This window comes from Anomalospiza imberbis, chromosome 2 (assembly GCF_031753505.1).
Source record: "Anomalospiza imberbis isolate Cuckoo-Finch-1a 21T00152 chromosome 2, ASM3175350v1, whole genome shotgun sequence".
NCBI classification, from domain to species: domain Eukaryota; kingdom Metazoa; phylum Chordata; class Aves; order Passeriformes; family Viduidae; genus Anomalospiza; species Anomalospiza imberbis.
In genome coordinates this window covers 58,612,349-58,624,904 of record NC_089682.1, presented here as the reverse complement: position 1 = coordinate 58,624,904, position 12,556 = coordinate 58,612,349, and the positions used below count along the sequence as shown (strand labels likewise).

The window sequence follows — 12,556 nt, the reverse complement described above, 5'->3', positions numbered from 1 at the left end:
GATACTTATTTCAAGGTTACTGAGGTGCAAAGTCTCACAATTTGTCTCTTATCTAATCTGGTTTTACTTGGAAGATATTTGGTTACCTGTTGGCCAGAAGATACAATGTATGGTATGTGTATTTACCCATTTTGTATGTTTCTGAAAACAGACGGGAAACTTCTCTTGAAATTTCTGTGTTCCCTTAACAGTATTGTTAGTGTTTCTGCCCACTGTTTGCTATTTGCTATAACTAGAAATTGTTTTGTTCGTACATACCTATTTTTTTCAGCGTTAGAATTGTCAACTTCTCATGACTTCAGAACTTGTAATATTTGTTGACTCTCCTTTTTCATTTTTCTAGTTGTTCTACAGTACTTTTTACATGAAGTTGTGTATTGGTCATCCAGAATTATTTCTGAGAATTTTCCATTTTATATCTCTTGCCATAATTTTTTTTTCCCTCAGACTTAAAAAATAAACCTATGTCAAATACAATATCTGTATGTATTCGTATTCCTTGAGAGTACGTCTTCCTTTTTACCCATGTTGACATGCATTTAATCTGGTAATTGTCATTGACCCATAGACCATTACTATCACTAAGTGAGAAATAACCATAAAAATGTCATCTTGACTTTACTGTGGAGTGCTGTCTGACACATCTCTACCTGCTCTGTTCTTTCTAGTAGACTTTTGCTCTTTTTACACTTCAAAATACAGCTTATCTTAAAAAAATCAATAGTGACACTGAAGTATACTTTCTTCTTATTGGTTAGAATTTGTTAACTAGGGTATTCATGAAGTAAAATGTGAAATTGTGTGTTATAGTTTATGTTCATTCTGGTTTGATTTTTTGAAAGCATATTATGCTTGCAGTAGTTCCACATTGGAAAGCATGTTTCTTAATGTTCTTAAAGTTTTCAATGGAAAACTGTTCTTAATGTTTTTCTCTGATATTTTCCTTTTGTTTTGGGTTCCATCCGTTCATTTGTCAGTCTCTACTCTTAAATGATAAAAACAACATGGTGTATTTGAAAAAAATTATTTTTGTGTGTTGATCGCATACTTAGTCTTTAACAAGCAAGAGACATATGTTAGGGATGTTAGATTAATAAATACTGATGTTCTCTAATCTGGACTGTTAGCTATCTCTTGTTTTGAGATGTAAAACTATAGAAACTTCGCGTTTATTGTCTTGTCTTCAAAAGCCATATGATTTTTAAAGCATATGTTTGTTGTTTAGAAGCTTCCAGGAATCCATTTGAAAATGTTAATGGCATTGACAGATTGTGTTTTGACATGCCAAGTGTCATGAAGTACAATGGACACATGACTTTTGCAATATAAACAATGTAAATATAATGATTTTTTTTCTTTTTTTCTAGGGAGAAAGGTTTAATCACAAGAAATGGATGCTAAAGGATTACAAAGAGGTGATAAACTGAAGGTGCTTGTCATCTTACTAGCATATTTGGTAAGTTAAAGATTAATATTTTTCCCCCAAGTTGAAAAAATTGTACTGAACACAGAAACTGTATCTTTTGTTTTACACATTACTGCTAAAACTAAAGGTCTTCAGATGCTGCATGCAGACAATGCTTACACGTTTTATTGATTTGAGCTTAAGCTTGGTCCACTGATTCATATAATTTCTGGCTGCTCCTCATACACAATTACAAAATTTTACCTTGTGAACCTCTTCATGGATGAAGGAGTGGACTAGAACAGAAAATATAAGTGAATATAGTGCTGTGGAGGTGATACTGCTTCACTTCAGAGGTGGCCATCTCTTACTCCAGTGTGCTGTGTACATAGTTTAGGTGCTTGGAGTATTTGGTTTATGGACGGAATGTAGCACAGCACACAATTACATTGCCTGCTCAGTGTACTTAACTCTGGCTTGCTGTAGAACTAAGGGTAATTAATAATTCAGAAAGTTCTTTTTAAGATCAAGACATGGATTTATTTCTCAGATTTAATATACTGTGATGAATTTACCTTTTTTTTTTTTTTTGTTTTTGTTTTTATTTTTGGTTTGGGTATTTTAGCTAAGTAAGGTAATTTGTGAGACTGGAGACTGCAGAGAACAAGAATTTAGGGACCAGACTGGAAACTGTATCCTCTGCAAACAGTGTGGACCTGGAATGGAACTCTCAAAGGTAAGGAAATCATGCTTTCTTGAATTTACTTTATTTCTGATAAGGGCACCTATGTATTTGATCTAAAATGATGGATATCTGTACTTACATGAAAATTTGTACTGTTTCGGCATTTGAGCCTTCTGCAGTTTTTCAAGAACCATGTTATCTGTTTCATTTTATATAAAACGATCAGTTCAGAAAATGATGATGCCACTAATAAAGTAGGCAGTACATCTGGATGGGCTCTCAAATGATTGTTTTAAAGATGAGTTAGTGCAACAAAGGAGGGAAAAAACTACAAAAGGGGAAAAAACTACAGGGAGTTAAGACTGCATAACCTTACTCTGTAGAAGAGAATGTGAAAACTTAATTTAAAACCAGTGATGGGTACAGACTGCTGACATGGAGGGGCTTAATTTTTACAGTGCTGACATTCACAATTGGTTCTGGATTTTGGGTGACAAAGTTTAAATATTTTATGCATGACTTCTTGTCTTAACAGAATGGTTTATAATAAAATGGTCGTAAGTACATAAATATACAATAAGATTCAAATGAGAGCTAATACATTTCCTTGGAACAGGAGGGAGGTAGGTGATTGTTCTGTTTTCACTAGGTCTGTGCTTGGAGCACTTTAGGAAGTCAGATTCAAGTCAGGCTCAATTTCTTTGTTTTACAATTCATTAAAAATGCTATAAACCTAATCCTTATCCTTATGCCATGTAAAGTAATTGAAAAAGTTGAGGCCAGAAAAATACATGATAATATTTAGAAAGCACATAAGAAGTTCTTTTGATATCACGGAGAAGGAAATACTGTTTTGAATCCTTCGTAATTTCATTTTCCTCTTCTAACAATTGCATCTCTTCTAAAAGAAAATCCCCACAGAAGTTTCTGAATTACAAGGATTTTAGGACAGTGGAAATGAATCAACAGAGATGAATGCTGGCTGTGATTATGGGATGGGATTCAGTAGAACTACAAAGTTCACTTGGCAAAATTTTCAGCAAAATTCCAAGTCCAAATGCAAGTCACAAGGGGGATCTTAGTTGTTTTCAGTCCAGAGAAAGTAGGTGCTGTGCATGAGCAGGTATAGACAACAATGAAGGAAGACATAGCTGAAAGGGGGGAATGTGTTGGGATTCATTAACTCAGTTACTGGAGGTAAAAGAGGCACCAAAATGAGTTCTGTGTCTTGGGAGATGGGATGTCTTGAGGGAGCAAGTGTGTCCTGCCAGAGACATGAGGATGGTAAGGCAAAGAGTGCAGAGTGGTGTCAGCAAGGGTGAGTAGACCTACCAAGACTCATGCATGTGTAAAACCCTTTCTGTAGTGTCCAGCTCTAAACCTGCCTCTTGCCCATCGTTGGAGTGTGAAGCTGTGACCCTGACATTACTGTGCAGTGAGATCCATAGTGTAGATGTGGGGCCATAAAGAGCATGCCCTTTGCATGCAGAAGGGCAAACTGTCTTGTACTTCTACTGATGGTGTGAAAAGGATGGTGAAGGTGGAATTTAGGGTGTTTAAGGGAATTTGAAATGTTTATTTTGAAATTTTTTTAACATGAACCGTTACAAAGTTTGGTGTGTATGTGTGTTCAAACTGCAGGGGGAAAAAGAAGCTTTCAGTTTATGGCTCTGTAGGTCCTATTATGTTCAGCTCTGAAAAAAAGCACAAGTTAAGTATTGTGGCTTGAGCATGATTTGAAGGGATTTACTGAAATTGAGTGACACCTTTTCTCTGTCTCTTGACCTCCTGTGGTGAGTGTTCAGTGCATTAACAGAAATACTTAGTTTCACACTTTAGTGGGAATCCCTTTGTATGCTGGGCAGCGTTAGCTAAGGCTTAGTCATACAAGCAATGCTGTTAAAGCAGAGATTTAGACATGACTTACGACGTGGATGTGGTTTAGTTGGGATTTTTTCACATTGGCCTTAAATTTGAGAACTGAGATGTTCTAGAGGATGTTTTAATTTATAAAGGCACTTGTAAGTATGGCACTTTATAACAGTGGGCTAGTACTATGTGCATTTATACAGTCAGATAATATACTTATCTAGTTGGCAAATGAAACCCAAAAGCATAAACACTAAGGCCATCAGTAATTACACTCAATTTAATAAAGAAACGCTAAACTAAACCAACAAGACTATAGTTTGCAATAGTACACTATTGAAATTATGGTCTTGCTTCACCTATTTTTGTCTACAGTCTGATTGTCCTGATTCTTAGGACTAGTTTGGTGTTTTTGAAAATACGAATGCAAGGCTTGGTTAATTTCACTATGTAAGCAATTACTTGTCACAGACAGTAATAGACTTTCAAAAATACTTTTTCTTCTATACTAGAAAGGAAATAACAGATTTTGCTCAAACCTAAATGAGTGGAATCATAATTTCCTTTGTAAATAGACGTATAATTCTCTGTGAATCCTAGTGAAGGATGTGATGCTGTGGCTGTAACTGAAATGTGGTTGAAAGTAGTCATGTAGAACTACAGCTTGAAGCAACAAATATGTAACGTCAAAGGTCAGAACACAAAGGGAAGAGGCATTTAATGATACACTTGAAGTAATTTGCACCCCAGGAGAAGTTTTGTTTGCTCGGTTTTTTTACATACGAGAAAGCAATGATATAATAATGCTATAGTTTAATAACAGCTTCTAAATAATGTGTCAGTTTTCCTATTAAATATTTAGTGCTCATGGCTAAAACTAGATATACTGCTGCATGTGTGAGCATGATTGTGTGTCTGAGTGTATAGTAAAATGCAATGTTAGTGGTGCGGTTCTTGGTTCCGCTCCCCCTGAGTGTTTTAAGCAATTGACAGACAGGTTTCTTTTTTATGTTTGTAAAAAAACACATTCGCCTGTATTGTTGAATGCGAAAGCCCAGCTTTTCTCCTCTTGTGTATGAGAAATTACTTTATCTCCGTTAAAATCTAAATATGCAGTTTTCTTTCTTGTTATGACTGATTTTACAGAAATACAGGGCAAAAACCCAGCTGTGTACTGCATATATGTGTGTGTGTGTTTATACTTATTTTTACAACTTCAATTAAATATGCATATCTTTGTTGCTATAATATATGAGCATTTCACCTTTCTAAATGAGGGAAATGCTGTTGCCCTTCCTCAATTTATACATTAGACACTAATACAAATCAACTTACCATGGTAATGCAGGAATATTTTGGTAGAGCAGAGTAGACAGAGGCCATAGAGTGGAACAGAAGCTTTCTCTTTACAAGGCACCATATAGACAAGACAAAGGATGATGGGCACAAATTGTACCAGGAGAAACTTTTTTTTTTTTATAGTGAGAACATTCATTCACTGAAACAATTTCCCTAGAGTCCCCATCACTGAGAGCTTTGAGGATGCAACTGGACAGGGTGCTAGATCATCTCAGATCAGCTCAGGTCCCTGACCCATGAAAGTTTGATTCAGCTGTTCTTTCAAGGTTCTTCTAACCTGGCTGTTCTGGGATTCAGTGGTGAGTCTTTTAATTTTGATTGCAAACCAGTGCTCAGTCTATTGGATTGACCTTATTGTATAGGTAAGCAACTTCAGACACCTTTGATAGCATGAAACAAAACAAAACCAGCAAAAAACCCAGCCTTATTTGATGTAACTAATTCTGAATCTAGACCGTTCTTTTCAGCTTTTGCTGTCACAGGTTAGTGGGGCTCTCTTTTTCAAAAATATTTTTAAAGTAATTTTTTTTCCTTCAAGTAAGAAATAAATAGTACCACCTTCAGCTTTTCCTTTCTGATTGCCTATATACTGTTCTAACAACAATGCTGCAATGTTACATTAGCTTAGAACTCAAATCCATTGATCACTTATGTTAATTGTATTTTTATTAAGTACTTTTAACATATTGCCATCAGAAGAAAGGAAGCTTTGTTCTTTTATCCATAGAATTGATGGGGAAAAGAGTGAAAGCTGCTTCCCATGTTTTTTTGCTTATATTTGTTAATTAAAAAAAAAACTCTGTATAGCCTTTTCTTCTCATAAACGTGTCTTTGGTAATGTTTGTGAAGCCTTTGAATCACTGAATTAGCTTAGTTTTCAGTGTGTGCAGTCTTTGTTTCAGGTAGGTTTTTTTTGGGGGGGGGTTAGGTTTTTTGGTTTTTTGGGTTTTTTTTGTTGTTGTTAAGCAGTGCTTTCTTCTGGGGTGGGAGACTGAAATGGTTGTGTTGATTCAGAAGGAAGTGTTTGCTTCATGTGGCTCTGCATTATTGCATTTCTCATTCATTTAGGAGATAGCAAAGCATCACATAGTTAAGCACAAATCATTTAATGTCTTTTATTCTTTAAGTGGCTTCAGTTTGCCAGTGCCTGAATAGTCATTAGTTTGGCTCGATAGTAACAGCCTTTCATCCTATCTTATATATGTTTCTGAAATAAATCAAGCCTTATGTATTATTGAAATTTATATAAATCACAATTAATGCAGAAAAAAAGGGCATAGTTTGTGTTTCAGCTTTTTTCTTAAAGGTGTTCAAGTATGGACATGAAAGTCCTTCCAGTCCTTTCACCATCATTTTTATAAAGTTATGAGCTGAGCCTGTGCACTGAGGACTATATATGTCAAGGAAGGAATAGAAACCAAGAGGTGAAAGGGAGAGTGTCTGAAGCCAGCACTGCCATCAAGTAAGCCATGATAAATACTGTCACTGAGAGACAGCTGCTGTACAGAGAGCTGGTGGGACAGAGGCAGCTTGATGGTTGCTGAGCTGTGTATTACAGCTCGCTTCCTTGTACCAGGTATATGGTGAAGAAAGAGGAGACCTGCATGTTGTCTCAGAAAAAGGAATTGTGAATTAAACAGGCAGGTACTGTTTGAAGCTTCTCGTGGATGTGCCAGTTCTCACACAAGAATGTCAGAGTGCTGTGCTGCGACCGATGTGTTGTCACAGTGAAGCCACCAAGAGCAGCTGCTGCCATGCTTAGCAGTCACTCTTAACTTTTCAAAGCAAGAGAGCTGCTTGTGAGGAAGCCTGCCAGATCTCAGCTCAGGAGAGGCCAGCATATGTTTCTGAAAACTGAAGCAGCTGCATGTAGGCATGTCAAATCATCTTCACTGAGAATTAAGCTTTTCTGACCCTATCTGTGCACTTTGACACAGCAGCTAAGTCTGACGTTTGCAGCATGCTGTTGCAGCCTGTCCTGCTCAGAGACTTCTGCTGATAGATCCAGCTCATTACTGGATTCTAGATGAAGCTGAGGTACTTTAGGAAGCTAAAACGGTGTGCTATTTAAAAAGGCCATGTACTCAAAGGTATTAGGAAAAGCTTCATTTCCCAGCACCAGTGTAGTGCTGCAACCTGTTACATGACCCGACACCAATTAAGTGTCTTAATGCCTAGAAAACTTTTCTTGAGAATACCAGGTATTCTTGTAATCATCATGGCATAAGTGGAACTGCTTTGGCTGTGTTGTCTAGGGATTTACATAGTTTGTGGATAATCAGTGGAACTAGAAACAATTCTAAAACGTACTTGCAGATTATGATCTTAATGATGCCTGAAAGCATTTTCTAAATGAAATTTGAGGTTATTGTAATTGAAATAATGCTTAAAAATTAATTTATTCTTCATTTACTGTCTGTGCTAGATTCAACTTTTAGGGACAAACCATACCACTTAACTCCAGTATCCTTTATAGTCTGCTTGACTTATGGTTGTTCTGTCTGGATCAGCATTTGGCTAGTACAAAGTGAAAGAAAACTTTAACAGTGGCCTGGTAGTTCTTGAAGAGGTGTCTGCATTATTCTGTGCTTTTAATATTTTTAGCTAGAAACAAAATTATGAGTTTGATTAACTAGTTTGCCACAGATTCCCAGGAAGCCTTAACCAGTCACCCCACTTGATACCTCAGTGAAATACTTCTGAACAGAGTTGTTCTGGAGATACGCAAGTTGAAGGTCAAGAGATGGCACATTATTGGGATAGTGAAAGCTGTATAGATATCAAGAAAATTGAGGTGCATTTGAATTCTGAAGATTTTTTAAATTAATTTGAATTCAGTTTTCTAAAGAAGTGTTTAAGTTTTTGTGGCATGTATTGTGTATCTTTTGAGAGAGAAAATTTTCATTAATTGAAAAGGGAAAGGGAGGGGTGTGCTAACTGTTCTTCACAGAAAGTTTTGCAACAGCAAAAAAAAAAAAGACAGCATATATTTGTGCTCTTTTATTTCTGGCACAATTTTTTTTTAATCTAGCTAATCAATACTAAAAAACTTATTTCTCTTTTCTGCAGTCCTACAGTCAAATGCCACAGGAGAGGAGTTCTCTTTTAAAGTTAAGAGTGGGAGGATGGAGAGGGTGAGGGGGAGTTGGGAACTATTCAGATCTCATCAGCCATATAACTTGACAGCTTTGTAAATAGAACCCAGAGAAAACTGGTGCACATCAGTTTTGCGCATGCACTGATAAAAGATGAACAGTCAATTGTTTGTATCTTTGCTGGACTGCTAAATTATAAAGTCCAAGATTTCAAAGGGTTTGAATCCATCATCTAAATCATGTCCTTCAGTTTGGGGAATGTGGTTAATTATGAGTACAGATCTTTTTGAAGTTCTGTCTGGTTTACAAGCTTAAATATTTATTTGCACCTGCCAGGCAGTTAACTACCTCAAATATTATGTGAACATAAAAAGCACATACATAAAGTTTTAGTTGTTAAGAATTGGTATCTGCGGAATTCCTGGCAAAGACTTAGAAGCCATCTTTGAAAAGATGGGAGACTGTGAATTGCTTGGGCAGATTTCTTTATGTTGCATCCACCATTTTTATAGCTTTAAAGTAAACCATTCCATGATGCAAAGGATCACTAAGAAGTGTCCATACATCCAGCTATAGCATAGCAGATCTGATCTAGAAACAATTTACTTAGCTTTGGTAGTTTGGACCAGTGAGTGAAAGCATTTAATTCTAACTCTTATTTCCTGCTTGTTTTTTGATCCAAAGCTTCAAAGGTAGTCTGGAAAGGAAAACTTATAATTAAGTTAATTCAAGCCTTATATTTGAAAGTTTGATAGGACTTGGGAGGGACTGATTCCAAGTGATTTATCAAAAGATCCAAATATAAATGGTTTAACTGAGTGGTATAATATATTCTATAATGCTACTATTTGAATAAGCTAACTAGAAAGAGTATGTATTTAGAAAGAGTGTGTTAAAGATTAATGATATTCAATGAAAAAGTTTATTTAGACTTAGGGAGAGCAAAATCTAATACAAGTTTGTCTGGTTCCAGTCCCTGGTGGTAATCATGTAGCTTTATATGTAGTCTTGCAATTGCATAAATGAAATGGAGTGTAAAAATTAACACAGGAAGGTACAGCTACAACTGACATGACTTTGGCATTGATTCCTAGTAGAAGCTTGTCAATTTGAAATAAAATGGTATAAAATGTTCTATATCTGAAGTAAGTAAAAAAAGAAAATAAATGTTTTTATATTTTTTAAAACTTTTTGCCCACCAGCTTTAATATGGTTCCAGTATATCACAGGAGGACTGTGCTACACAGTGCATGCAACTGTAGGATGATTTTTTGGTTTGTTACTAACTGCAATGTTTTGCCTGTCTGCTCCTTGATCTGAAAAGTACTACTCAGTAGTAATAAACTAGATTTCAGCTAAAAGAAAGCAAAACAAAAACTAAAAATTATTAAGTTAGTGGATCTAGAGACAGAGGAAGAAGGCTGTTTTTAGTGTCTTCTTGTAATTGCTTTCATAAATTGTTCATTTTCTGCATACTTGAGGGCTTGTTCTTCAGAGAGTAAAGTTTATTCTTAACATACAGGAAAACTAAAAATTCTTAGAATGTCCTGTAAAATGCATCTGAAGTTGTTTATTGTTATTTTATCATTTCAGGTTAGAGGCACTATAAAATGCCTATTGGCCAGCTTGATCACAAATTTTCTCCCATAGAGGCTTTCTCAGCACAACGCCTTAGAGAACCCAAGTGCGTTGGATCTTGGAGAATCTGAGAGTGTTTCTGAAGTTTAAAAGCTTTTTTGTTTTGCAGCAGATTTGGTTAGGTTAGTGGCTTTGGGAAAAGTTTTTTATATGCATCAAACACATGCATCATGCATGTTTATATACATCAGACAGGTGGAAACATCCTCTGGAGTTGCCCTAGTTGAAGATTTCCTGCAGCTTTCTCACTGGGAAGATGCCCTATTCTTCCACCGAAAATACATACTGGAGAGCAAGGTCCCCATATTGCACCTTTCCTAATTAGTTCTTTCTTTTGTTGTATTCCCCTTGCAGTTTTGTAGTGTATCACTAATGCATCAAATCGAACTTCAAAATACCAAGCAAAATTGATAGGATATTTGGATGATAAGAGGGAAGAGTAGCTCCTAGTAACTTGATAACTCCTAAGAAGTTGATTGATAGTTCTTGGTAATCAGTTCATAGGATTCAGTCCCCAAACTTTCACATATGGCTTGGTGTTTATTTTTGCTGCTTGTCCATTGTATTAGGTGCCCTTTTGCAAATGAATGGAAATAATGCCTTTAAACTGCTAAGTTTGGCAGAAATAACCAACCATAACAATATTGCTTGTATAGTAAAATATTGTGCCTCCCTGTGATCTGCAGATCTATTAAACTTTTCCAACAGTTTGAGAACTGTTTGAACTGTAGTGGGTTGAGTTTTTGAGATTCTTAGTGGCTAAGCAACATTTTGTGCCTAGCTGATGGTCATTAACTGGCTCTGGTTTATTTGGTAACAGAAGTCCTAAGCTTTTGAAGATCAGTGCACTCTCTTTGGCAATTAACTTTGTTCACCTTAGCTATGAACCTTAATATCAAAGTGCTTCTTTGCTGTTTTTGTAACTGAGTAAGTTCCTTCATACTTCACTTGTCCCAGTTTCTTCACTTTCACGTGACTGACCTAATTAAAAAACAGACAGCTCAATAATTCTACCATAAGCTAGTAATAATGAAACTGTGGGAGTCCTTGAAGCCCTTTATCATTCAAATACACAGTGGTTTCATGAATAAAGTGGATGACTAAGTATTACTTATAGAAGTAAGGGAGATTATTAGCAGTGGAAGACACATTTGAACTTGCTGAAAGGCTGGTTTTGTCTTGAGAAAGACCTTCTCTCAGTAATAATTACACCAGGTCTTCATTTTATCCCAGCATTCTCTTCTTGTTCACGCTTTCAGTGACTGAATAGCTTGCTATTGCTTGTTAATCCCTGCAGGAATGCGGCTTTGGATATGGGGAGGATGCACAGTGCATGACATGCAGGCCAAACAGATTCAAGGAAGACTGGGGCTTTCAGAAGTGCAAGCCTTGTCTGGATTGTGCCTTGGTTAACCGGTTTCAGAAGGCCAACTGTTCTGCCACCAGCAATGCACTATGTGGGGACTGTTTACCAGGGTAAGACCATTTCTGTAGATGAGACTTAAACAAATTCTAACCTAATTTACATTTAAATTGCTTGTTCTTGTTTTCTGGATAAATGTTGGTACTCTTTGTGTATGTATGAAGGTCCTATGTTCTAATCTTGGCCTTACTGTATTATCTGAGCATATAATTTCTGATTTGCAGTAATCATTATCCACAAAAATGGTTTGATAATGACCTACTTGGTCTATGAGAGTATTGTCTGTACAGCACCTGAGCAAAATACCTCAAACAGTGTTATTAGTGACTTAGTTCATTGTTATAAACATTTAATAATTTGAAAACATACACTGCTACCATCTTCAAAAATTATCACATTTTTTGCCTGCATTTTTCCCCGCCTAAGGTCGATGCCTAATAATTCTCATGCACATATACTCTGAAAGCAGTGGCTGTGGTTTACTGTCTGAAATTTCTTTCACCTTTCTTTTCTTCAAAATTCATAAAGCATGATCCTAGTTGAGAATCATAAATTAATCTGAAATAATTATTTGCTGAAACTGCTGTTATAAATCAAGAGCTGTGCTTTGTTTGTTGTCCTGTCATCCCAAAACTCTGTTGCCAATTTTCTCTGTTTGTAGTATTAAATCTTAAGATCTCTAAAAGGCTATTCATTACATTGTTGCCAAGTTCTGATATTACAAACACCTGCCATGAATTTGTAAAAAGACATTTTTGTTGCTTTTTTGAACTGGTAATTTAACTGAGAGGAGTAGAGTATGAGAACTGATTTGCAATTGTAACAGCCTATGTATTTTCAGAGTATATATTTCAGACATGCTTAAAAGTTCATACATTTGTTTAGTATCTATATTTTAGCTTTTTTATATATATTTTAATACCAGCTATCAAATACCTGAACATTGTTGAAGCTTCTGCCATTATTCCTTCTCAAGCCAGAGGTGAAATCTCTTCATTTAAAAGCAATTAGTAAAGGTTTGGTAACTAATCTTAGCTTAAGTCACTGTACAAGAAGGTGCAGCCCCAGGCTTTATAGATGTT

At 36.0% G+C, this 12,556-nt stretch overlaps 1 protein-coding gene across 5 annotated transcripts in view; it reads left to right on the top strand.

Annotated features, from left to right (window-relative positions):
- TNFRSF19 (TNF receptor superfamily member 19) overlaps positions 1-12,556 on the top strand; it is a 57,892-nt gene that overhangs the window by 11,181 nt on the left and 34,155 nt on the right. For all 5 annotated transcript variants that reach the window (XR_010996296.1, XM_068181275.1, XM_068181273.1 and 2 more), the window contains 3 exons: positions 1,368-1,456; positions 2,031-2,141; positions 11,349-11,527. Coding sequence is in view for 4 of the 5 variants with exons in the window: in XM_068181275.1 (XP_068037376.1) it covers positions 1,391-1,456; positions 2,031-2,141; positions 11,349-11,527 (356 nt within the window). In the remaining variant the exon portion in view is untranslated. The remainder of the gene's footprint in view (positions 1-1,367; positions 1,457-2,030; positions 2,142-11,348; positions 11,528-12,556) is intronic.